This window comes from Macaca thibetana, chromosome 4 (assembly GCF_024542745.1).
Source record: "Macaca thibetana thibetana isolate TM-01 chromosome 4, ASM2454274v1, whole genome shotgun sequence".
NCBI lineage: Eukaryota > Metazoa > Chordata > Mammalia > Primates > Cercopithecidae > Macaca > Macaca thibetana.
In genome coordinates this window covers 86,789,560-86,815,027 of record NC_065581.1, presented here as the reverse complement: position 1 = coordinate 86,815,027, position 25,468 = coordinate 86,789,560, and the positions used below count along the sequence as shown (strand labels likewise).

The window sequence follows — 25,468 nt, the reverse complement described above, 5'->3', positions numbered from 1 at the left end:
TCTCTGTTGCCCAGGCTGGAGTACGGTGGCATGATCTCGGTTCACTGCACCCTCTGCCTCCCGGGTTCAAGCGATTCTCCTGTCTCAGCCTCCCTAGTAGCTGGGACTACAGGCACCCACCACCATGCCCGGCTAATTTTTGTATTTTTAGTAGAGACGGAGTTTCACCATATTGCTCAGGCTGGTCTCGAACTCCTGACCTCAGGTGACCCACCCACCTCAGCCTCCCAAAGTGCTGGGATTACAGGCGTGAGCCACTGTACCTGGCCTTGTTTTATTTTTTTTAAGTCAGTTTGTGGTATTTTGTTATCACAGCTCTAAGAAACTAATACATGTAAGAAAAACATTCGGTCAGGGACTGCCCATATTAATGTTTTGATATATAATCTACCAAACTTAATTTTTTTTTTTTTTTTTAAATGAAACAGTTTCACTCTGTTGCCTAGGCTGGGATATAGTGGTACGATCATGGCTCACTGCAGCCTCTACCTTCCAGGCTCAGGTGATTTCCCCCAACTCTAGCCTCATGAGTAGCAGGGACTACAGGTACACACCACCAAGCCTGGCTAGTTTTTTATTTTATTTTATTTTTAAATTTAATTTAATTTTTTTGAGAGGGAGTCTTGCTCTGGCACCCAGGCTTGAGTGCAGTGTTATGATCTTGACTCACTGCCCCCTCTGCTTCCTGGGTTCAAGTGATTCTCCTGCCTCAGCCTCCCTAGTAGCTGGGACTACAGGTATGTGCCATAATGCCCAGCTAATTTTGTTCCTTTAGTAGAGATGGTGTTTCACTATGTTGGTCAGGCTGGTCTTGAACTCCTGACCTCAAGTGATCCACCCTCCTTGGCCTCCCAAAATTCTGGGATTATAGGAGTGAGCCACTGCACCCAGCCATGCCTGGCTAACTTTTGTATTTTTTTGTAGAGATGTGGTTCTGCCATGTTGCCTAGGCTGGTATCAAACTCCTGGGCTCAAGTGATCTGCCTGCCTTGGCCTCCGAAAGTGCTGAGACTACAGGTGTGAGCCACTATGTTCAGTCTTGCATATATAGTCTTTATAAATCTAGGAAGATAAAATACAAAGGTTTAAATATATATGAAGTTTAGTGCTGTAACAGGAAAGAGTAAAATATACATACTTCTTTTGTTCGTGATAGAGTAACTGGTACTGGATTAACCCTGTTGCCAAAACAACTAGAAAAACAGGAAAAAAATCCATATGAAAAACTTTCAAACATTGGATGAAAGGTAGCATAGGATTGGGATTCCTAAAAATGGGAAACAAGGTGAGCCCTAGAATGATTCCGGCTGTCTACCTGGAGTCACTTATAGGAGGACTGACTCAGAGGAGGAACGAAGTTCAGCAGTGGTGGTCCTACTGAGCTGAGAAGACAGAGCTCGGAGTTGGGGCAGTAGTTGGAATATGCTGGGAAGGGTGTTAAAGTAGAGGGAACAGCTATAGTGTTATAGTAGAGGGAACAGGGGTCTGGTGAGTACTGGCTGAATGTGAAGCTGTGTTTTCTTAGGGAAATTTTGTGAGCTATGCAAAGAATAACTACTGGAGTTTTTCTGTGTAGGAGATGTTCAACTCCTACTAGTTGGAGTGGAAAGACCAAGTTGAATACTGGCATAATTAGGCGTGGAACCCAGAAGGGCCACATTCCAGGGCTAAATCAGCCCTCAAAGGCCTTACTAGACCAATACTAAGAAAACTTAAAAAAAAAAGTCTTGAAAGGATCAAGCTGACCTACAAGCTGATTAATTGCCTGCTAGAACAAAGGAAGAGAGCAAAATCTAGACACATATCTACAACGTTCAGCATCTGATTAAAAAAGTACTAGATATAGGAAAAGGAAAATGGTGGCTCATTACCAGGAGAAAAGTCAGTCACTATAACAGATCCCAAAATAATAAAGATATTTAAATTAATAAACAAGGACTTAAAAAAGTGATTATACAATGATGATATGAATGTTCGGAAAAAGAAAAAAGTGATTATAGGCTGGGCCAAGAGGAACCACTTCAGGCCCGGAGTTTATGATCAGTCTGAGCCTGGGCAACAAAGTGAGACCCCATCACTCTCAAAAACATGAAAAAAAAGTAATTGTATGTGCAGAGACTTGAAGGGAAATGTTAAACATAATGAGAGAAATTTAAGCTATGAAAAAAACCAAGTGAAACCAAAAAATACAATCTTAGCAATGAATATTTTACTGGATAGGCCTTGCCGAAGATTAGACAGTTCACAAGAAAAGAACATTGAATTACAAGATACGGCAATAGAAATTATCTAGGCTTAAACAGACAGGTTGGGAAAAAGCCGGAATAAAAATGCTTCAGTGATTTGTGAGGCATTATCAACTAGTCTACTGTATGTGAACTGGAGTTACAGGAGGAGGGAGCAAAGAGATACAGTAGAAATATAAAAGATAATCTCAAAATTTCTAAAGTTGATGAAAAATAATTCATAGATCCCAAAAACTCGTCATCTTAAATCTGATAAACTTAAAACCACACCAAGCCACATCATAATCAAGTTGCTAAGAAACAAGTAATAAACAACATCTTAAAAATTGCCAGAAGACACTTTACTTGTAGAGGAGCAAAGATAAAAGTGACTGTTGGTTTCTTAACAAACAACACAATGAAACATCTTTCAAATGCTGAGAAAAACTGTAAACCCCCTTGTGTGGTGGTGCATACCTGTAATCCCAGCACTTTGGGGGCTGAGGTAGGTGGATCTCTTGAGCCCAGGAGTTCAAGACCAACCTGGGCAATGTGGTGAAACCCTGACTCCACTAAAAATACAGAAATTAGCCAGGCATGGTTGTGCGTGCCTGTAGACCCAGCTACTTGGGAAGTTGAGGCGGGAGGATCACTTGAGTCTGAGAAGTCGAGGCTGCAGTGAGCTGATATCGAAATACTGCAGCCTGGGTGACGGAAACCCTGTCTCCAAAAATAAAAATAAATAAAACAAAACAATGTTTGCTTAAGACAGGATTTTGTATGTAGAAAGTCTTAAGGAATCTTCAAAATAAAGAATTTCATTGATCACAGGTCAATATATAAAAATGAGTTATATTTTTATATTTAAAATTATTGGGGAATGAAATTTATATTTTATGTATTTTATTTTTAGAGACAGAGTCTCATTCTGTTACCCAGGCTGCAGTGCAGTGGGCACGATCATGGCTTACTGCAGCCTCGAACTCCTAGGCTGAGGTGATCCTCTCCTCACTCTCTAGAGTAGCTGGGACTATAGATGCACATCGTCACCAGCTGATTAAGAAAAAAAATTAATTAAAAATTTTTTTTTATTGAGATGGAGTCTTGGTCTTCTGTTGCCGGAGCTGGAGTGTAGTGGCGCGTTCTCAGTTCACTGCAACCTCTGCCTCCTGGGTTCAAGCCATTTTCCTGCCCCAGCCTCCCAAGTAGCTGGGATTACAGACACCTGCCACCACACCTGGCTAATTTTTTGTGTTTTTAGTAGAGACAAAGTTTCACCGTGTTGGCCAGGCTGGTCTCAAACTCCTGACCTCAAGTGATCCACCCTCCTCTGCCTCCTAAAGTGCTAGGTTTACAGGTGTGAGCCACCGCTCCTGGTCACACCAGCTAATTATTTATTTATTTATATTTTTTTGAAGAGATGACATCTTGCCACATTGCCCAGGTTGGTCTCAAACTCCTGGCCTCAAGTGATCATCTCACATTGGCCTCCCAAAGTACCACCATGCCTGACCAGTTTTCTTTGGATATGTTTCTTTCCTCTGCAATGTAACTTACTTTATTATTTAAAAAATGGGGCCGAGCACAGTGGCTCACACCTGTAATCGCAGCACTTTGAGAGGGCAAGGCAGGAGGATTGAGCTCAGGAGTTTGAGATTAGCCTGGGCAACATAGTGAGACCCCCCTCTCTACAAAATTAAAAAATACCAGCTGGGCGTGGTGGCGCACACCTGTAATCCCAGCTACTTAGGGGGCTCAACTGGGAGGATTGCTTGAGCTTGGGAGAGTGCGCCTGCAGTGAGCTGTGATTTTACCACTGTACTTCAGTCCGGGCAACAGACCAAGACCTTGTCTCAAAAAAAAAAAAAAAAAAAAAAAAAAAAAAAAGGTATCTTTAGAGGGCTTGTTTATGCGGAAATGCAGCACTTGAAAATGTGAGGTTTTGGCCGGGTGCGGTGGCTCAAGCCTGTAATCCCAGCACTTTGGGAGGCCGAGACGGGTGGATCACGAGGTCAGGAGACCGAGACCATCCTGGTGAACACAGTGAAACCCCGTCTCTACTAAAACTACAAAAAACTAGCCGGGCGAGGTGGCGGGCGCCTGTAGTCCCAGCTACTCGGGAGGCTGAGGCAGGAGAATGGCGTGAACTCGGGAGGCGGAGCTTGCAGTGAGCTGAGATCTGGCCACTGCACTCCAGCCTGGGCGACAGAGCGAGACTCCGTCTCAAAAAAAAAAAAAAAAAAACAAAGAAAATGTGAGGTTTTGCTCCTATCTATCATGACCAAATCTGTTAAATTTCTTTTCCTCCATTTTTATGGAATCCTTCAGTTAGCCTCCTATAAAGGACAGAACTAAGACTGACAAATTGTTTCAAGGTAACATTTTTCCCTAATCAGTGCTTTGATCAGAATCAAATGTTTTCATGAGAGAATGCTCTATAATTGGAAGACTTTGTAAGAGCTCAGGTTAAGGTGACTTTCTGGGTGATAATTTTGGCAAAACTCGTTACATTTTTTGTATGACATTTAGGTTGTGTTCAAGGTGCACTTATATAGGTGACTAGGGTGAGCCTCCTCCTCCTCCTTTTTTCCTTTTTTTTTTTTTTTTTTGGAGACAGGGCCTTAACTGTGTCACCCAGGCTGGAGTGCAGTGGCATGATCTCAGCTCACTGCATCCTCCACCTCCCAGGCTCAAGCAGTCCTCCCACTTCAGCCACCTGAGGAGCTGGGACTGCAGGCGCGTGCCACCAAGCCTGGCTAATTTTTGTACTTTTTGTAGCGATGGGGTTTCACCATGTTGTCCAGGCTGGTCTTGAACTCGTCGGCTTAAGGGATCTGTCCGCTTCAGCCTTCCAAAGTGCTGAGATGACAAGCATGAGCCACCACATATGGCCTGGGGTGAAACTTTTTAGGAGAAACTCATAGCTTGAGACTTGTAAGGTCAAAGGGCATGTCCCCATTTTAAAAGTGCTGTTACATTGCTGAGCAGAAAGGGTTGTGCGAACCTGTATATACACTAGCAATATAATGCCTTTTATACAGTTTTCAGTTTTCCTTTCTATGCTTACCTACATTCTGAACCCGGGCACTAGAATTTTGTTTTCTATTTCATCTCCCATATCAAAGTGTTGCTGTCTACTTTGGATCTGTTTTTTGTTTGTTTGTTAGAGGCTGATGCCTTGATCAGCTTGATAGGGATATCCTCATTCACTCCCAGGAGTTAATTTTTTACCTCTGTCCTTTCCTCAGGAGTTGTAAGTTTTGTCTACTAACTGCAGAATTCCATTTTTTTCTTCAAGAGTTAAAAGAGCTGGGGGAAGTTTGGGGTTTTGGATTCCCTGGAGATTGTTGAAACCCCAGCGTACAGATTCTTTTTCAGAGAAGTGTAGCTTTTAAATGGAATCCGGGTATTAGTTCCTGTACCTCAAACTCCAGTGTACTGAAACTTATTTGTAACAACCTTTATATTAACTCTAATCCTCTACTGAAAAAATTTCTACAGTATTTTATAATAGAATCTCACTTATGAAGTCTGGAAATTGGACATTTTAGTTCCAACCCAGGACTCTTCTCTGCTTTTCTACAACAGTGCAGATGAGTATTATTTATATAGACATTTTGGGCTAGGCATGGTGACTTATGCCTGTAATCCCAGCACTTTGCGAGGCTGAGGCAGTTGGATCACCTGTGGTCAGGAGTTCGAGACCAGCCTGGCCAACATGGTGAAACCCTCATCTTTACTAAAAAAAGAAAAAAAAAAAATACAAAACTTAGCCTGATGTGGTAGGTGCCTGTAATCCCAGCTACTCATGGGAGGCTAAGGCCTGAGAATCGCTTGAACCTGGGAGGCGGAGGTTGCAGTGAGCCGAAATTGCGCCACTGCACTTCAGCCTGGGAGATGGAGCAAGACTCTGTCTCCAAAAAAAAAAAAAAGAAAGATGTTTTGTTTTGCCTTTTTCAGGTGTGGACATATCAAGATCGCCAGTGTGTCCTGAGTACCTTAGCACAGTTGCTCTTGGATAAGGACTGTACTGTGCTGGTTGGTCGCCACCTTCGCCCTCTCCTTTTGGATTTGCTGGAAAGGAATGCCGAAGCCATTAAAGCTGGAGGCCAAATCAACCATGATCTGCATGAACGGCTCTGTGTGTCGATGAGCAAACTCATCGGTAACCATCCTGATGTCCTCCCGTGAGTAGCAATTTTATTATTCACATTTCTCCTTCAGGTGATAGAACCTACTGTCTCCTGGGATGTAAGGGAGTCTGAGCTGAAAAGGGAAAACAAATACAGAAAGAAGAGAGATAAATAGTATTGTTTTATAAAAAGAGTCACAGCAGAATCCATTTATCCAGCTCAGTTTAGTGAGCATTTACTAGTTTTCTCTTAAATCTTGGCCATCAGAACAGACCTGGAAAGATGGTCAGGATATGTCCCCAATACTCTCAAGGATTGTATCATGTGGCAAGACATGCATATACAGTGGAGTAAATGAGGTTTAACTGAGATTCTTATAGCATCCACCTCTAATGGGAAAGATTCCTTGCTTATTAGAGCAGCTGAAGGAGTGGATTAGAAGAGCTGTAGTATCCCTTCCAAATTCTATGAATTTATCTGAATTAGTGTACTAAGAGCTGTGTTAGAGCTGGGTTTTAATGTGACTTTTAAAGTGATAGTAAAATATGGTTTGTGAGGCGTAGTCAAAAGAGGCAGCAAAACTGAGTGTCAGGGGTTTTTAAATTGAGAAGATTTTTTAAGCTATCGCTCTAAAAATGATTAATATTCTGTATACTAATAGGACATTTCTTTCTTCTTTTTTTTTTTTTTTTTTTTTTTTTTTGAGACGGAGTCCCGCTCTGTCACCAGGCTGGAGTGCAGTGGCATGACCTCTGCTCACTGCAACCTCCACCTCCCTCCTGGGTTCAACTGATTATCCTGCCTCAGCCTCCTAAGTAGCCAGGACTACGGGCGCACGCCACCACGCCCAGCTGATTTTTGTATTTTTAGTAGAGACGGGGTTTCACCATGTTGGCCAGGATGGTCTCAATCTCTTGACCTCGTGATCTGCCTGCCTCAGCCTCCCAAAGTGCTGGGATTACAGGTGTGAGCTACTGTGCCCGGCCAACAGGACGTTTTTTATATCCAATGTTTTATTTATTAGTCTTCATCAGTACAATAAATACACTTTGGCTTTCTTGGAAGTATGATATCTAATCTGGTCCTTGAATGAGGAAATAAGAAACGAAGACTTGGGGGGAGAACACTGTTGGTATGAGTTTTTCTAAAAGGGGATGAGGAAAAAATGGACCTGGTTTAATGGAACTAGAAAATATACAGCCAAGTAAAGATCAGGACTCTGAGAACATTCCTGGCTTTCTCTATTTTGATATGTCAGGTATCAAAGTTCTTTCTTATAAAAAATTATGCAATTTGTTCCTTGCTTTCTTTTCACCTTGATTAAACTTGTGCTCCCAAATTCCCTCAGCTATAGCTTTGGAGACAGTTTCAGAAGGTTAGAATGACACAATAGGTGTTGATTATTTTCTTTTTTTTTCTTTTTGAAGCAGTCTCACTCTGTCGCCCAGGCTGGAGTGCAGTGGCACGATCTCGCCTCACTGCAACCTCCTCCTCCTGGGTTCAAGTGATTCTCGTGCCTCAGTCTCCTGAATAGCTGGGACTACAGATGCACATCACTATACTTGGCTGATTTTTTTTTTTCTGAGACAGGGTCTCACTCTGTCACCCAGTTTGGAGTGCAGTGGCACAATCTTGGCTCATTGCAACCTCCGCCTCCCGGTTCAAGTGATTGTCCCACCATCACGCCCCGCTAATTTTTGTGTTTTCTTTTGTTTTGTTTTTTTGAGACCAAGTCTCACTCTGTCACCTAGGCTGGAGTGCAGTGGTGTGGTCTTGGCTCACTGCAACCTCTGCCTCCCGGGTTAAGCGATTCTCCCACCTCACCCCCACTCCAAGTAGCTGGGACTACAGGTGCGTGCCACCGCACCTGGCTAATATTTGTATTTTTAGTAGAGATGGGGTTTCACTATGTTGGCCAGGCTGGTCTTGAACTCCTGACTTCGCGATCTGCCTACCTCGGCCTCCCAAATTGCTGGGATTATAGGTGTAAGCCACTGTGCCTGGCCTAACTTTTGTATTTTTTTGGGTTTTCACCATGTTGTCCAGGCCAGTCTTGAACTCCTGGCCTCAAGTGATCTGCCTGCCTCGGCCTCCCAAAGTGCTGGGATTACAGGCATGAGCTACCACACCCAGAGATTATTTTCCTTTAATGTTATGTCAGAGTGTAACATTATTTCTAAATTTTACCTATACTGACTTGACCAGCACCTGCTATGAATCGTGTCTGCAGTACACAGAAGTATCCTGGACTAGTAAAGAAGAAAATACAGTTCCTTTTCCTCTACATTTGCAGAACACATCACTTCTAACACCAGATGTGTGACTTTTTACCTGTATCTATCAATTGTCTGACACCGGTTTGGTAGCCTACAATTCAGTTCAACTCTGAGATTATCTATCTGGAGTTAGTACTGACCCCACAGGTTAAGGATTCAGTCCCACAAGAGTATCTCACCATTCCTCCCCTGCACACCCCCTCTCTAGACAAGAATCTCAAGTCTAGGTTATCATATATGCATCTGACCAAAAGGCTATAAATCAGAGACTTCCTTGACCTACCTCTTCAGGTTTGATTATTTGCTAAAATGGCTCACAGAACTCAGGAAAACAGTTTCTTTACCAGATTATAAGTGTATTAGAAAAGGATACGACTCAGGAAGAGCCAGTTAGATGCACAGGACAAGGCATGGGGGAAGGGGACAGTAAGCATCTATGCCCCCCGCCAGCTGCAGCACCCTCTCAGCACCTCCATTTGTTTACTACCCTGAAAGCTCTCGGGACCCCATTTATTTTTGTTGTTGTTGTTGTTTTGAGACGGAGTTTCGCTCTTGTTGCTCAGGCTGGACTTCAGTGGCGCCATCTCATGTCACCGCAACCTCCGCCTCCCAGGTTCAAGTGATTCTCCTCCCTCAGCCTCCCGAGTAGCTGGGATTACAGGCATGTGCCACCATGCCTGGCTAATTTTGTAGTTTTAGTAGAACGGGGTTTCTCCATGTTGGTCAGACTGGTTTCAAACTCCTGACCTCAGGTGATCCGCCCGCCTAGGCCTTCTAAAGTGCTGGGATTACAGATGTGAGCCACTGCACCCGACTTGGGTTTTTTTGTTTTTTTTAATGGATATTTCATTAGGAAGGCATGATTGATTATCTTTTTTTTTTTTTTTTTTTTTTTTTTTTTGAGGCGGAGTTTCACTCTCGTTGCCCAGGCTGGAGTGCAATGGCACGATCTCGGCTCACCGCAACCTCCGCCTCCCAGGTTCAAGCAATTCTCCTGCCTCAGCTTCCCTAGTAGCAGGGATTACAGGCATATGCCACCAGGCCCAGCTAATTTTGTATTTTTTAGAAACAAGATTTCACCATGTTGGCCAGGCTGGTCTCAAACTCCCGACCTCAGACGATCCACCCGCCTCAGCCTCCCAAAGTGCTGGGATTACAGGCGTGAGCCACTGCGCCCGGCATTGATTATATCTTTGACCATTGGAGATCATCTTAACCTTCATCCCCTCTCTCTTCTCTGGCAGTTGGGCTGAAAGTTTTAACTCTATTATCACTTGGTTGGTTCTCCTGGCAACCAACCTGTGGCCCTCCCCCCCCCCACCGCCCTCCCTGCTCCTTAGGGACTTTCCCATTGTCACCTCATTAACATAAACTCAGGTGTGATTGAAAGGGGGTTGAATAAGGAAAGAATAGCTCTTACTGCATTGGCAATTACAATTCCTGGAGCTCTGTCCTGGAACCAGATTGAAAACTAAACATATATCACAAATAAGCTCAAGTTTTTAACAAAATTTAAGTTTCATTCTTAAAAATGTGTATACACTTTTTTCCCGTTGTGGTAGGAAAATGCATAAAATTGATCACCTTTACTATTTTTTTTTTTTGGAGACGGAGTTTCGTTCTTGTTGTCCAGGCTGGAATGCAATGGCTCACTGCAATTTCCACCTTCCAGGTTCAAGTGATTCTCCTGCCTCAGCCTCCAAAGTAGCTGGCATCATGGGCATGTGCCACCACACCTGGCTAATTTTGTATTTTTAGTAGAGGTGGGGATTTCACCATATTGGCCAGGCTGGTCTTGAACTCCTGACCTTAGGTGATCCACCCGCATCGGCCTCCCAAAGTGTTGGAATTGCAGGTGTGAGCCACTGCCCCTGGTCCAACTTTACTATTTTTTTTTTTTTTTTTTTTTTTTTTTTTTTTTTTTTGAGACGAAGTCTCACGCTGTTGCCCAGGCTGGAGTGCAGTGGCGCGATCTCGGCTCACTGCAAGCTCCGCCTCCTGGGTTCACGCCATTCTCCTGCCTCAGCCTCCTGAGTAGCTAGGACTACAGGCGCCCGCCACCGCGCCCGGCTAATTTTTTGTATTTTTAGTAGAGACGGGGTTTCACTGTGGTCTCGATCTCCTGACCTTGTGATCTGCCCGCCTCGGCCTCCCAAAGTGCTGGGATTACAGGCTTGAGCCACCGCGCCCGGCCTTAAACTTTACTATTTTTAAGTGTACAGTTTATTTGGATTGCGTTTTAGATTAATTTCTTGGTTTCAGTTTTGCATGTGTTGCTGGTTTGTGCTGGGCACGTGTCCCACATCAGTGCTGTCTGTCTTTTGATTGGTAAGAGCAATAGTGGGTGGGCCCAGTCACAGCCTTTATGAAGAATAGCAGATGGATTGTTGTGCTGGAGCATGTACTTTCTTTTTTTTTTTTTTTTTTTTTTTTTGAGACGGAGTCTCGCTCTGTCGCCCGGGCTGGAGTGCAGTGGCCGGATCTCAGCTCACTGCAAGCTCCGCCTCCCGGGTTCACGCCATTCTCCTGCCTCAGCCTCCCGAGTAGCTGGGACTACAGGCGCCCGCCACCTCGCCTGGCTAGTTTTTTGTATTTTTTAGTAGAGACGGGGTTTCACCGTGTCGGCCAGGATGGTCTCGATCTCCTGACTTCGTGATCCGCCCGTCTCGGCCTCCCAAAGTGCTGGGATTACAGGCTTGAGCCACCGCGCCCGTCTTTTCAAAGACATAGTCCGTGTGTAAGGTACTGTATCTACGTGACCAGTCATGCAGCCATACAGCAGAATGAGGGACCAAAATAGTTCTGCTCTTACACGTTTTAGTTAAAAACTGTATCTAGAAATGCTTAAAGGTAACATCTTGTTTGTTTTTAGACTTTTCTTCCTCTCCAAGAACTACTTTATTCTCACTGTATCCCTGTGAGGAAAATAATGTCCTAGTAGTATAATACCTATTTCCCCTTTTCTTCTTTTAGTTCCAGAAGTGATATATTCAAATAACATTCAACAATACAGAATGGGGCCGGGCGCGGTGGCTCAAGCCTGTAATCCCAGCACTTTGGGAGGCTGAGACAGGTGGATCACGAGGTCAGGAGATCGAGACCATCCTGGCTAATATGGTGAAACCCTGTCTCTACTAAAAAATACAAAAAACTAGCCGGGCGAGGTGGCAGGCCCCTGTAGTCCCAGCTACTCAGGAGGCTGAGGCAGGAGAATGGCGTAAACCCAGGAGGCGGAGCTTGCAGTGAGCTGAGATCCGGCCACTGTACTCCAGGCTGGGCGACAAAGCGAGACTCCGTCTCAAAAAAACAAAAAAAACAAAAAAAAACAAACAATACAGAATGGTAGGAAGCTAAAGGTCTTCTCCACCCTGAAACCATACCCTCCAAAGATAGCTGGTATTAATATTTTGGTATGTTTTCTCCCCAATGTCTTTCCTCACTCTTGCACACATCACAGTATACACACAAGTACATTAATATGCACGCATTTTAAATATGGCTTTATTGAGATAGTTTCTATATTATAAAAGTACAATTCAGTGGTTTTAGTATTTTCATCAATATATGCAGTCATCACTACAGTCAATTGCTTTTATTTTTTATTTTTAGCTCGTGCTAAATTATTTTCAAAAATTTTAACTCAGGCATTTTGTTATAAAAACTTGCTACTCATACATAAACTAATATGAACTTAAAATTCATCATACAGGCCAGGCGCGGTGGCTCAAGCCTGTAATCCCAGCACTTTGGGAGGCCGAGACGGGCGGATCACAAGGTCAGGAGATCGAGACCATCCTGGCTAATCCGGTGAAACCCCATCTCTACTAAAAAAATACAAAAAAAACTAGCCGGGTGAGGTTGCGGGCACCTGTAGTCCCAGCTACTCGGGAGGCTGAGGCAGGAGAATGGCGTAAACCCGGGAGGCGGAGCTTGCAGTGAGCTGAGATCTGGCCACTGCACTCCAGCCTGGGCGACAGAGCAAGACTCCATCTCAAAAAAAAAAAAAAATTATAAATTTGCTTCACTTTTTTTTTTTGAGACGGAGTTTCGCTCTTATTACCTGGGCCGGAGTGTAATGGCGCCATCTAGGCTCACCGCAACCTCCGCCTCCCAGGTTCAAGTGATTCTCCTGCCTCAGCCTCCCAAGTAGGTGGGATCACCACCACATATGGCTAATTTTGTTTTTTTAGTAGAGATGGGGTTTCTCCATGTTGGTCAGGCTGGTCTCGAACTCCCAACCTCAGGTGATCCACCTGTCTTGGCCTCTTAAAGTGCTGAGATTACAGGCATGAGCCGCTGCACCCAGCCTACTTCACTTTTTAATTTGACTTTCTAGTAAATCTTCCTTTTTTTTTTTTTGAGATGGAGTCTCTCTCTGTCGCCCAGGCTGGAGTGCAGTGGTGCTATCTTGGCTCACTGCAAGCTCCGCCTCCTGGGTTCATGTCATTCTCCTGCCTCAGTCTCCCGAGTAGCTGGGACTACAGGCACCTGCCATCATACCCAGCTAATTTTTTTTTTGTATTTTTAGTAGAGACGGGGTTTCACCATGTTAGCCAGGATGGTCTCGATCTCCTGACCTCATGATCCACCTGCCTCAGCCTCCCAAAGTGCTGGGATTACAGGCGTGAGCCACCATGCCCGGCCGACTTTCTAGTAAATCTTTAGCTTCTCTGCTTTTGGGTGGTGTGTAGGGAGATCCTCTTTTACTTGGATTAAGAGCATCATTCATTAATGAGCATCTCATATTGGCAGTAGGCCTTAGACCTAGTATTGATGCTGCCTTCTGTTTTGTCATTTTTAATTCAAACCCACCCCGTAATAGCCACCACTGAAGGCAGATTTTGGTAGACTTTGAAAAACTTGAGGTTTTACTTGAAGTTCCATATGCTTCATGGCTTGCAAAACATAATGGCCTACGAATCCCATGGCAGCAAATCAGTCCAACTGCTACTACTGTACTGGCCACAGCTCCAGCTGGGTTCCCCTGCCTCCACTAGGAATGTGAATCATCCCAGCCCAGAGGTTGCGGCCAACAACCACGTACCTTTATCAGGAAACAACACAGCCACCGACCACAGTCCATTTTTGAACATTTGTACACGATTTTTTAAGATAGAATTTTTTTTTTTAAGGTGGAGTCTCGCTCTGTCGCCAGGCTGGAGTGTAGTGGCGTGATCTTGGCTCACTGCAACCTCTGCCTCCCTCCCGGGTTCAAGCGATTCTCCTGCCTCAGCCTCCCAGTTAGCTAGGACTACAGGCCTGTGCCACCACACCCAGCTAATTTTTGTATTTTTAGTAGAGACGGGGTTTTACCACATTGGCCAGGATTGTCTCGATCTCTTGACCTTGTGATCCGCTTGCCTTGGCCTCCCAAAGTGCTGGGATTACAGGCGTGAGCCACTTCGCCTGACCAGAAATTTTTTTTGTTGTTGTTGAGATGGAATTTCACTCTCATTGCCCATGCTGGAGTGCAATGGTGCCATCTCAGCTCATCGCAACCTTCGCCTCCCAGGTCGAAGCAATTCTTCTGCCTCAGCCTCCCGAGTAGCTGGGATTACAGGCTTGCGTCACCACGCCTGGCTAATTTTGTATTTTTAGTAGACATGGGGTTTCTCCATGTCGGTCAGGCTGGTCTCGAACTCCTGACCTCAGGTGATCCATCTGCCTTAGCCTCCCAAAGTGCTGGGATTACAGGTGTGAGCCACTGCACCCAGCCCAGAAATTTTTATAAAATTAAAAACAAACATTTAATGCATGCTAATTATTTTTATTTTTTAATACTTAATTTAGAGCCATTTTAGGCTCACAGCAAAATTGAGAGGAAGGTACAGAGATTTCCCATATACACACTGTACCCACACACACATGCATAGCCTCCCCATTATCAGCATCTCCCATCAGACTTGTGCATTTTTTACAATTGATGAGCCTACTCGAAGTCTACCCGATTACATTAAGGTTCATTAGGATTAGTGTTAATTATTCTTTCAGTGTTTGGTAGAATTCCCTAGTGTACTCATCAAGCTTTTCTCTAGTGCAGTCTAGGCTTTTCTTTGATGGGAAGTTTTTGATTACTGACTAAATCTGCTTACTAGTTACTTAGTGATCTGTACATATTTTCCATATCTTTATAATGTTCGAAGTTTTTTTTGAGACAGAGTTTTACTCTTGTCGCCCAGGCTGGAGTGCAGTGGCATGATCTCGGCTCACTGTAACCTCCGTCTCAGGCTCAAGTGATTCTCCTGCCTCAGCCTCCTGAGTAGCTGGGATTACAGGCATGCACCACCACACCCGGCTAATTTTGTGTTTTTAGTAGAGACGGAGTTTTACCATGTTGGCCAGGCAGGTCTTGAACTCCTTACCTAAAGTGATCCTCCCACCTCAGCCTCCCAAAGTGCTGGGATTTCAGGTGTGAGCCACTGTGCCTGGCCTTGTTCAAAGTTTTAATAATATTTTTTATTTCCATGGCATTGGTTATATAATATAATGTCCCCTCTTGTGTCGCCCAGGCTTGAGTGCAGTGGTGTGATCTTACCTCACTGCAACCTCCCTTTCCTGGGTTCAGGCGATTCTCCTGCTTCAACGTCCCAAATAGCTGGAATTACAGGCATGCGCCACCACCACGCCCGGCTAATTCTGTGTTTTTAGTATAGATGGGTTTCACCATATTGGTCCAGCTGTCTAGAACTCCTGACCTCAGGTGATCCACCCACCTCAGCCTCCCAAAGTGCTGGAATTACAGGTGTGAGCCACCACACCCAGTCTTTTATTTCTGATTTTAGTTCATTCGAATCTTTTTTATCTTAGTTAATCTAGCAAAGGGTTTGCAGTTCATTTACTTATTTTGAGACAAGGTCTTGCTCTGTCATCCAGGCTGGAATGCAGTGGCACCTTCATAGTTCATTGTAACCTTGAACCTGGCAAATGATCTTCCAGCTTCAGGCTCCTGAATAGGCTTCAGGCTCCACTATACCCCGCTAATTTTTTTTTTTATTTTTCGTAGGAATGAGGTCTCACTATGTTGCCCAGGCTTGTCCTCTTCATTCATTAAGGTGTAACTTAAGCATCTCTTCTTGATTCTCCCCAGATTCAGTTGACTCGTGTGTGTGTGTGTGTGTGTGTGTGTGTCTCTTAGTGTTTCTAAAAGTGGCTGTCTTCCTTACTAGGCAGCAAACTCCTCAAGAAAAGTATCTCTTTGGTTTTGAATCCCAGTTGTTAACACGGTATTTGGCTCATAGAACTGAATAAATGTTTGTTGGAAATGAGTGCCTTTTCGGTTGTAAACACTTTAAGTACCCCCTACTTTTGTAGGTAATTACTTTAGATTTTTGTATCCTCTTAGTCAGAATTATCTCATGCTGTTGTCCTGGTTCCTGAAATTGAACAGGATACAATTTTAGGACTAGGTAGCTTCAGCATTCATTCCCCTGCTTTCTCAGACCTTTGGGAGTTCTGTTCTGTGGTTTGGTCAAAGTAGACAGATGTGTTCTATGATATTCTCAGCAATCAATGAAAATATAGATACTCCTTGTTGAAAATAGCTTAAGTTGAAAATGCATTTAATACTGTGATAAACTATTAAAAAGCAGAAAAATTAAGTCCAACCATTGTTAAGTTGGGGATGTCTGTATTCTTTGTGTTTGAAGGTTTGCCCTGAGGTATTTCAAGGACACATCCCCAGTCTTTCAAAGACTATTCCTGGAGAGTTCAGATGCTAATCCAGTCCGCTATGGACGTAGGAGGATGAAGCTCCGGGACCTAATGGAAGCAGCCTACAAGTTTCTGCAGCAGGAGCAGTCTGTGTTCCGGGAGCTCTGGGACTGGAGTGTGTGTGTCCCTCTCCTCAGAAGCCATGACACCTTGGTTCGCTGGTGCGTAGCTGTTTTTTTTGCACTTCTAGTGTGGGGATGGTACAGGGCATGTGTGGAGTTGTGTGTGTCTCAAGGGAAAGGAAACCATTTAAACTTCGTTAATTTTGTTCTTGTGGCTTTTGGGGTTTTACTTTCTTTAATCATGTGTCATTGCAGAGGAAAATGAGATGATATGGAGTCTCACCTTTTTCATGTTCCATCAAGTAAATCCATTGTGCCTGATTTGTATTTTCTCTTCTTAATTGTGTTGTAATAATGGAGATTTCCTTTTCTAGTGTTGAGTTGGCTAGTGAATTTTATTCTTTATAATTAACTGTAGAAAAACTGAATTTACATACTTTCTTTTTCCCTAGGTATACAGCCAATTGTCTTGCTTTGGTCACCTGTATGAATGAAGAGCACAAGTTATCATTTCTTAAGAAGATATTTAATAGTGATGAATTGATCCATTTCAGGTTGAGGTAAGCCGGAACCTTCATGGAGATATTGCTATAGCATTTCTTTATTTTTTATTTTTTGTTTTTTCTTGGGGCGACAGGCCAGAGGTGACTGCAGGTCTTGCTGTCTCACTTCTGAGTGATAAGGTAATTGACGAGACTCTCCTTTCTCTTAGGTTGTTAGAAGAGGCCCAGTTGCAGGATTTGGAGAAGGCCTTGGTTTTGGCCAATCCAGAAGCCTCCCTTTGGTGTAAGGAGAAGGAGCTGCAGTACTTACAGGGACACCTTGTTTCGTCTGACCTCTCCCCTAGGGTGACAGCTGTTTGTGGTGTGGTACTGCCTGGGCAGCCGCCAGCCCCTGGAGAGCTGGTATGTTGGTATCAGTAGGGGGTATGTCCCCTTCCTCCTACTAAACACTGAGTGTGCTCTGTCTTTGGCTGGGCTCTATGTACCAGGTGTGAGCTAAATTAATTTGTTAAATTGCTACTCCATTTTTGGAAGTATTCAGGGAGAAATTAAAAAGAAATTAATCTTGGGCTTTTCCCTGATATTCCCACTGTTCCTGTTTTTATTTTTTGTTAATTTTTTAAATTATAGAGACAGGGTCTCACTATGTTGTCTGTGCCAGTCTGGAACCCCTGGCCTCAAGGGATCATGCCACCTCAGCCTCCCAAAGTGTTGGGATTACAGGCGTGAGCCACTGCACTCAGCCTGTCCCTGTTTAATATGACATTAGAAACTAATGGTGCCTATGTGATGCCTTTAACTTGAGCAGAGCTCATCCATATATTTTCTTGTTTGCTTACTGCAAAAACTGTGAAGTTCTGTAGCACGTTAGGATCCTATGTTGATGTAATTCAAAGGCAGAATTACTTGCTGGAGTCCTTTGGACTGCTCTGTGGCAAAGACAGGCCTAGGTCTAGAGATAACTCCCAGCAGCCTCTTCTTTCAGAACTATCTCATTGTGTGAGAGTCCAGTAGCTAGTGAACTAGCCATATGCAACAAACTTCTTTCCACGAATGGCTTGAGACCAGAGACCATACTTGAACAGGCTTATAGATCATAAATCTGGCACTATTGGGAACCAGTCTCTTTTTTCCATAGCAGTCTTCAGTCAGTTGTCACTTTGTCTGATGGTCTGGAGTGCAAGTGCAGTGGCATAACCTCGGCTCGCTGCAACCTCCACCCCCCAGGTTCAAGTGATTCTTCTGCCTCAGCCTCCCAAGTAGCTGGGATTACAGGTGCCCCCCACCACGCCTGGCTAATTTTTTGTATTTTTAGTTGAGACAGAATTTCACTTTGTTGGCCAACCTGGTCTCGAATGCCTGACCTGGTGATCCACCTGCCTCAGACTGCCAAAGTGCTGAGATTACAGGTGTGAGCCACTGCGCCCAGCCCACCCACTTTTCTTCTTGGAATAAGTTCTGGGTCATTTCTTGAAGCATCAGTTGGGTTCTGGTCAGTAGTATTAAAAAAAAATAGTGTAATATACATATAGGAAAATGCACATTGTCATAAGTGTAGTCAGTGATTATTCATAAACTTCATATAAATAACACCAAACACCCAGTACTTCCAAAGCTCTTTGTGTTTTTTTCTAGTTGTGAAGACCTGTCCCCTTCCCCACTCCCTCTTTATCTTGTAACCAGTATCCCATGTATCCTGTAACCAGTATCCCAACCTAGATTATGTTTAGGGCATTAGGATTTTAACATAGGGAAGGATTCTGGTTAGAATGGCCCTGCTGTTGGTTAGCATTGGGGACCCTGGGGCCGAAGTGCAGGGTAGAGTTGCGCCTGCCTGCTAAATTTTTGAGAGGGACAGCCCTGAGGAAAGTTCAAGAGCTTTCAGCTCTGAATTTCTTTTAGTCCTCACGTGTTTTTAGGTAACCAGCTATATTTGAGAACTTACTACCCCTTAAAAGTTATAAATCATTCCCCTTTTCTCCCTATGTATATTGGATGCATTGTTATTATTTAAAAAGTATAAAAATTTTGATACAACATTTACCATGTTAACATTTTTAACTTTACACATTAGTTCACATTGTTATTTAACCAGTCTCTAGAAAAATTTTTTAGTTTTTTGAGATGGGGTCTCACTCTGTTGCCCAGGCTGGAGTGCAGTGCTGTGATTGTAGCTCACTGTAACTTCAAACTCCTAGGCTCAAGGGGTCCTCCCACCTCAGCCTCCTGAGTAGCTGGTACTACAGGTGTATGCCAGCATGCCTGGCTAATTTTTAAATTTTTTATAGCGACAGAGTCTCACTATGTTGTCCAGGCTAGTCTTGAACTCCTAGTCTCAAGCCATCCTCCCTCCTCAGCCTCCCAAAGTGCTGGAATTACAGGTGTAAGCCAGCCACCACATCTGACTGTTTTCGTCTTGCAAAGCTGAAATTCTTTCTCATTAAACTTACTGGGTGCATTTTAATATTCTTTTTTACTTTTTGTTACAGAAAATGTCACACATATTCCAAAGTAGAAAGAATGGTATAGTGAATACCCGCGGACCTGATGGACGTGGGTATTCAATAATTATCAGTTACCTTTCATTTATATTTTTGCATGACTTCCTCACATTATGTTACTTAGAAGCAAATACCAGGCATCATACTATTTTATATGAAAATATTTCAGTTATATACTGAATATATATATAGATATATATATACACACATAGATATATATTTCTCTCTCTCTAAAGGAAACAAACTTGAAAAATAACCCTGGTACTGTTATTATACCTGAAAAAAAAAAAAAAATTATAAGATATCCTCTCAGTGTCTATATTTCTCTGATTGTCTCCTAAATGTATTGTGTGTATTTGTGATCTCAGATGGGAAATCTTAGAATATGGAGAAAGAAAGAAAAGAAAAATCCAACAGTAATAGATGAAGTTTGCACTTCCCCACCTTTGTGCATCAGCTTTTTTGGCTACTTAAACTTTGGAAGACTTTCTTACATTTGCCAACAAATTCTGCTTCCCTACTTCCCACGGCATCCCTTACCCCCAATAAAACGGAAAGGAAAAAAAAATCAGATCCTTGCTTTATTTTTATTTTTTTTTATTTGTTTTTTTTTGAGACTGAGTTTCGCTTTTGTTGCCCAGCTGGAGTGCAGTGGCACGATCTTGGCCCTCTGCAACCTCTGCCTTCTGGGTTCAAGCGATTCTCCAGCCTCAGCTTCCCGAGTAGCTGGGATTACAGGCATGCGCCACCACGTCCAGCTAATGTTTTTGTATTTTTAGTAGAGACGGGGTTTCATCACGTTGGCCAGGCTGATCTCGAACTCCTGACTTCAGGTGATCCACTTGCCTTGGCTTCACAAAGTACTGGTATTATAGGCGTGAGCTACTACATCTGGCCCCTTGCTTTATTTTTAAAAATAAAAATTTGTTTATTTTTAGAGTTGGGGTCTCTTTGTGTCACCCAAGCTGGAGTGCAGTGGTGTGATCATGGCTTACTATCCTTGAACTCCTGGGATGAAATGATACTGCCACCTCAGCACTTCAGTAGCTCAGACTGGGCATGGGTCACCATGCCGAAGAGATCTTTAGATGACATACCTGTTGTTATTATAGTTTTGATACTACTAATTTGCTTACAGAGGTTTGTGTAAGGTTAGTAGAAGGCTTACTGTAGAAATTAACTTGTGTTCCTTGGGGGAAGAACTCTTCTTGACATGGCTTTTGTCTTGCCCCTTTAGGGTGGTAATAGGAGTTCTTCACGTGAACAGGAGCTGGCACTTAGGTCTTATGTGCTGGTTGAGTCTGTCTGCAAAAATCTTGAGACCCTGGCTATGGCGGTTGCTTCTCAGAATGCTGTGTTGTTGGAAGGACCAATAGGATGCGGCAAAACTTCCTTAGTTGAATATTTAGCTGCAATGACAGGTAGAACGAAGCCTCCTCAGCTTCTCAAAGTCCAGCTTGGAGATCAGACTGACAGTAAGGTAATAAGGAAATGTTAAGTTTTGGTGGCTTGTCATGCTTGTAAATATTTGCATTAAAATATTGCTTTTACTAAGGGAATATAAGAATAGTTATTGGTCTTGCTTATAACTGTTGGGGCCAACCTACATAAACCTCAAGTGCCTACCTACTTATACCTACATATAGAAGATTAACAGTTAATCAAAGGATGTAGCATTGCCACTACAGGTATGGTTTTTCAGTAATAACTTTATCTTCTTTCTTCAGATGCTTTTGGGGATGTATCGTTGCACAGATGTTCCTGGAGAGTTTGTGTGGCAGCCTGGCACCCTGACACAGGCAGCCACAATGGGCCACTGGATCCTTCTGGAGGATATTGACTATGCCCCCTTAGACGTGGTATGTCGTCTCAGGAAATTCATTGTCCCTTAATGTACTTTCCTGTCTTGGAAAAGCATTTTGTTAATAGTGATTCTGGTTGATGATTTAAACAGAAATGTATTTGATTAGACATACTATGTTGCAGGTACTTCATGGTTACTTACCTGATCTGATTTGTGGTCCTGAATTACTTGACTGGTTTCTTTTTTGATAGAGAATCTATAAAATTTTGGTTGTGCTGTTTCCTATAGTAGATGAATATGTGACCAGTTTCACAGTAGTATTTTGCTCCTCTAATTGAATATGAGATCAACTTTTTCCAAGAATAGGTCTGGTTTGGAACATCTCAGCCATGTTACGGGTACATTGAGAACTTTCAGATCCTGCTTCTTAGCTGTGGTAGCTGCAGAGCAGTGGGCTGAGGACAAGTGAAGGATGAGATGATGTAATAAGACTGTGCTTGCCTTTGTTTCATTAAGAAAAATATGCTGGATGTATTTTTTGGTTTGTAAAAAGACCACTTCTACATGTATGAAATTAGCCATTGAGACAGTCCATGAGGCCTTTGTATTCTGAAAAGTGACAAAAAATATATTGCAGGATGAAATACTCTTCCTTTGGACAGATTTTTCCTGAGATTGGTTTTACTTTTCTTTTCTTTTTTTTTTTTCTGAGACGGAGTCTCGCTCTGTCGCCCAGGCTGGAGTGCAGTGGTGCGATCTCCACTCACTGCAAGCTCTGCCTCCCGGGTTCACGCCATTCTCCTGCCTCAGCCTCCCATGTAGCTGGGACTACAGGCACCTGCCACTGCGCCCGGCTAATTTTTGTATTTTTAGTAGAGACAGGGTTTCACCGTGTTAGCCAGGATGGTCTCGATCTCCTGACATCATGATCCACCCGTCTCGGCCTCCCAAAGTGCTGGGATTACAGGTGTGAGCCGCCGCACCCGGTGGTTTTAATTTTCTTTTTTCTTTTTCTTTTTTATGTGAGACAGAGACTTGCTCTGTCGGCCAGGCTGGAGTGCAGTAGCAAGATCTCGGCTCACTGCAACCTCCGTCTTCCAGGCTCAAACACTTCTCCTGCCTCCTCAGCCTCCCAGGTAGCTGGGATTACATGCATGTTCCTCCATGGCCAGCTAATTTTTGTATTTTTAGTAGAGACAGGGTTTCACCATGTTGGCCAGGCTGGTCATGAACTCCTGACTTCAGGTAATCCGCCCGCCTCGGCCTCCCAAACTGCTGGGATTACAGGTGTGAGCCACCGCGCCTGGCCGGTTTTAATTTTCTTTTAAGGTGAACCCGCTCAAATTAACTGTGTATGGACTTTTCTGTCTTGGATATGAGAGAACGAGAGAGAGAGAGAGAGAGAGAGAGAGAGAGAGAGTGTGTGTGTGTGTGTGTGTGTGTGTGTGTGTGTTTAGGGAGAGATGAAGGGGAAGGAATAGCTGAAAATAAGTGTGTATGTTATATCAGTGTTTTAGAGTATAATGAGGTAAAGATGTTCTGGGTATATTGGCCCAGATAGGGCCTCACAGTTTGATCACTGTGTTCTGGTGTCTTAATGTTCACTTTTACAGGGCTGGAAACTCAGTTTTAAGAAGCCCAGAGCCAAGGCTAACTCCTGCCAATGAGACTTAAAAATAAAACTGAGGTGTAAACTACAGGGCAGTTGAAAAATATTTGTTGAGTTTTTTTCCTTTTTAGAGCCCTTCGTCTTGGGCAGTTTTTTTCAGATACCAGGTTATCTGGGAAGTCATTAGGTTTACTTATTTTAATTTTTTATTATTACTTTTAATTATCATTATTCTTTTTGAGACAGAGTCTTGCTCTTCTTGCCCAGCCTGGAGTGCAGTGGTGCGATCTTGGCTCACTGCAGCCTCTGCCTCTTGGTTTCAAGCAATCCTCCCGCCTCAACCTCCCCAGTAGCTGGAATTACAATATGTGCCACCATGCCCGGTATTTCTTTTAGTAGAGACGAGGTTTTACCATGTTGTCCCGGCTGGTCTCAAAATTCCTGACCCCAAGTGATCTGCCTGCCTTGGCCTCTTAAAGTGCTAGGATTACAGGCGTGAGCCACCATGCTCGGCCAATTTTTATTTTTGTCTTTTGAGACAGAGTCTCCCTCTGTCACCCAGGTTGGAATGCAGTGGTGTGACCTTGGCTCATTGCAACCTCTGTGTCCTGGGTTCAAGTGATTCTCGTGCCTCAGCCTCCCAAGTAGCTGGGTTTACAGGCACACACCATCACGTCTGGCTAATTTTTGTATTTTTTTGTAGCGATGGGGTTTCACCATGTTGGCCAGGCTGGTTTCCATCTCCTGACCTCAAGTGATCTGCTGCCTCTGCCTCTCAGAGTGCTGGGATTACAGGCATGAGCCACTGCGTCAGGCTGTCAGTAGGTTTATGGATGTCTGTGCACATTGTGCAGATTTTTCAGATGCTCTTACTGTTTTGTTTTTTCCAGAACTTCTCAGCTCATAGATGACCCATTATCATTTTATTTATTTATTTATTTATTTTTTGAGACGGAGTCTCGCTCTGTCGCCCAGGCTGGAGCGCAGTGGCCAGATCTCAGCTCACTGCAAGCTCCGCCTCCCGGGTTCGGGACATTCTCCTGCCTCAGCCTCCCGAGTAGCTGGGACCACAGGCGCCCGCCACCTCGCCCGGCTAGTTTTTGTATTTTTTTTAGTAGAGACGGGGTTTCACCGGGTTAGCCAGGATGGTCTCGATCTCCTGACCTCGTGATCCGCCCGTCTCGGCCTCCCAAAGTGCTGGGATTACAGGCGTGAGCCACCGCGCCCGGCCGACCCATTATCATTTTAAAGTAGCTTTTACAGACCTCATTCAGGATAATTTTCTTTAGATTCAAGTTTTGGAGTATGTTGGAGTTGCTCTTATATTATTTTGGGCTTCTCTTTTTTTTTTTTTTTTTTTTGAGACGGAGTCTCGCTGTGTCTCCCAGGCTGGAGTGCAGTGGCGTGATCTCGGCTCACTGCAAGCTCCGCCTCCCGGGTTCACGCCATTCTCCCGCCTCAGCCTCCCAAGTAGCTGAGACTACAGGCGCCCGCCACCACGCCCGGCTAGTTTTTTGTATTTTTAGTAGAGACGGGGTTTCACCATGTTAGCCAGGATAGTCTCGATCTCCTGACCTTGTGATCCACCCGCCTTGGCCTCCCAAAGTGCTGGGATTACAGGCTTGAGCCACCGCGCCCGGCCTATTTTGGGCTTCTCTTTCAGCTCCTAGCCATGTATAAAATAATGATGCTTAAAAAAATTATGTCTGATATTTTAGAACCCTCTTCTTTGCCTCTCTACTCTTCTCACTTTTTTTTTCTTTTCTTTTGAAACTTCTATAAACTCACAACTCCTGGATCCATATGTCTAGTCTACACTTTGTTTTTTTTTTGTTGTCGTTATTTAGTTTTTATTTCATAACCATAAACCTAACTCTGCTATCCAATGAGATGTAGAGGGGAATAAGAAAATATGGAACCCAGAGAACTGCGGTGAGAGCACAAAAATTATAGCCTACTGCAAGCAAATGGAGTGGAGGGTGCTCTTGTAGGCTATAGAAGGAATGGTTAAGAGAAGACACAATTTTTTTTTTTGAGATGGAATCTCGTTGGAGTGCAGTGGCACGATCTCAGCTCACCACAGCCTCTGCCTCCCGGGCTCAGGCTTCAGCCTCCCAAGTAGCTGGGACTACAGGTGTGTGCTGCCACACCCAGTTAATTTTTGTATTTTTAGTAGAGATGGGGTTTCACCTGTTGGCCAGGCTGGTCTTGAGTGCTTTACCCCAGGTGATCTGCCCACCTCAGCCTCCCAAAGTGCTGGCATTACAGGCATGAGCCACCGCACCTGGCCCCACAGGTTAAATTTGTTAGTTGTCCCAGTCAGCAGTGGTGATCTTCTTGTTGGTCTTGCTATTCCTGGACCCAAAACGCTCGAAGGCCTCCACAATATTCATGCCTTGTTTCACCTTGCTGAAGACCACATGCTTACTATCCAACCACACAGTCTTGACTCTACAGATGAAAAACTAGGAACCATTTGTGTAGGTTCCAGCATTTGCCATGGACAAGATGCCAGGGTCTTTGTGCTTCAGGATGAAGTTCTTATAATGAAATTTTTCCCTGTAGATGGACTTGGGGCAGGTGCCATTATGGGGTGTGACATCACCCCCCTGACACTTAAACCCTGGAATAATTCTGTGAAAGCA

At 43.9% G+C, this 25,468-nt stretch overlaps 1 protein-coding gene across 2 annotated transcripts in view; it reads left to right on the top strand.

The window, feature by feature from the left end:
* Window positions 1-25,468, top strand: part of MDN1 (midasin AAA ATPase 1) — a 186,687-nt gene that overhangs the window by 9,761 nt on the left and 151,458 nt on the right. For both annotated transcript variants that reach the window (XM_050789524.1, XM_050789523.1), the window contains exons 2-7: window positions 6,186-6,412; window positions 16,281-16,505; window positions 16,859-16,966; window positions 17,119-17,311; window positions 20,648-20,890; window positions 21,138-21,269. In XM_050789524.1, the coding sequence (XP_050645481.1) occupies window positions 6,186-6,412; window positions 16,281-16,505; window positions 16,859-16,966; window positions 17,119-17,311; window positions 20,648-20,890; window positions 21,138-21,269 (1,128 nt within the window). The remainder of the gene's footprint in view (window positions 1-6,185; window positions 6,413-16,280; window positions 16,506-16,858; window positions 16,967-17,118; window positions 17,312-20,647; window positions 20,891-21,137; window positions 21,270-25,468) is intronic.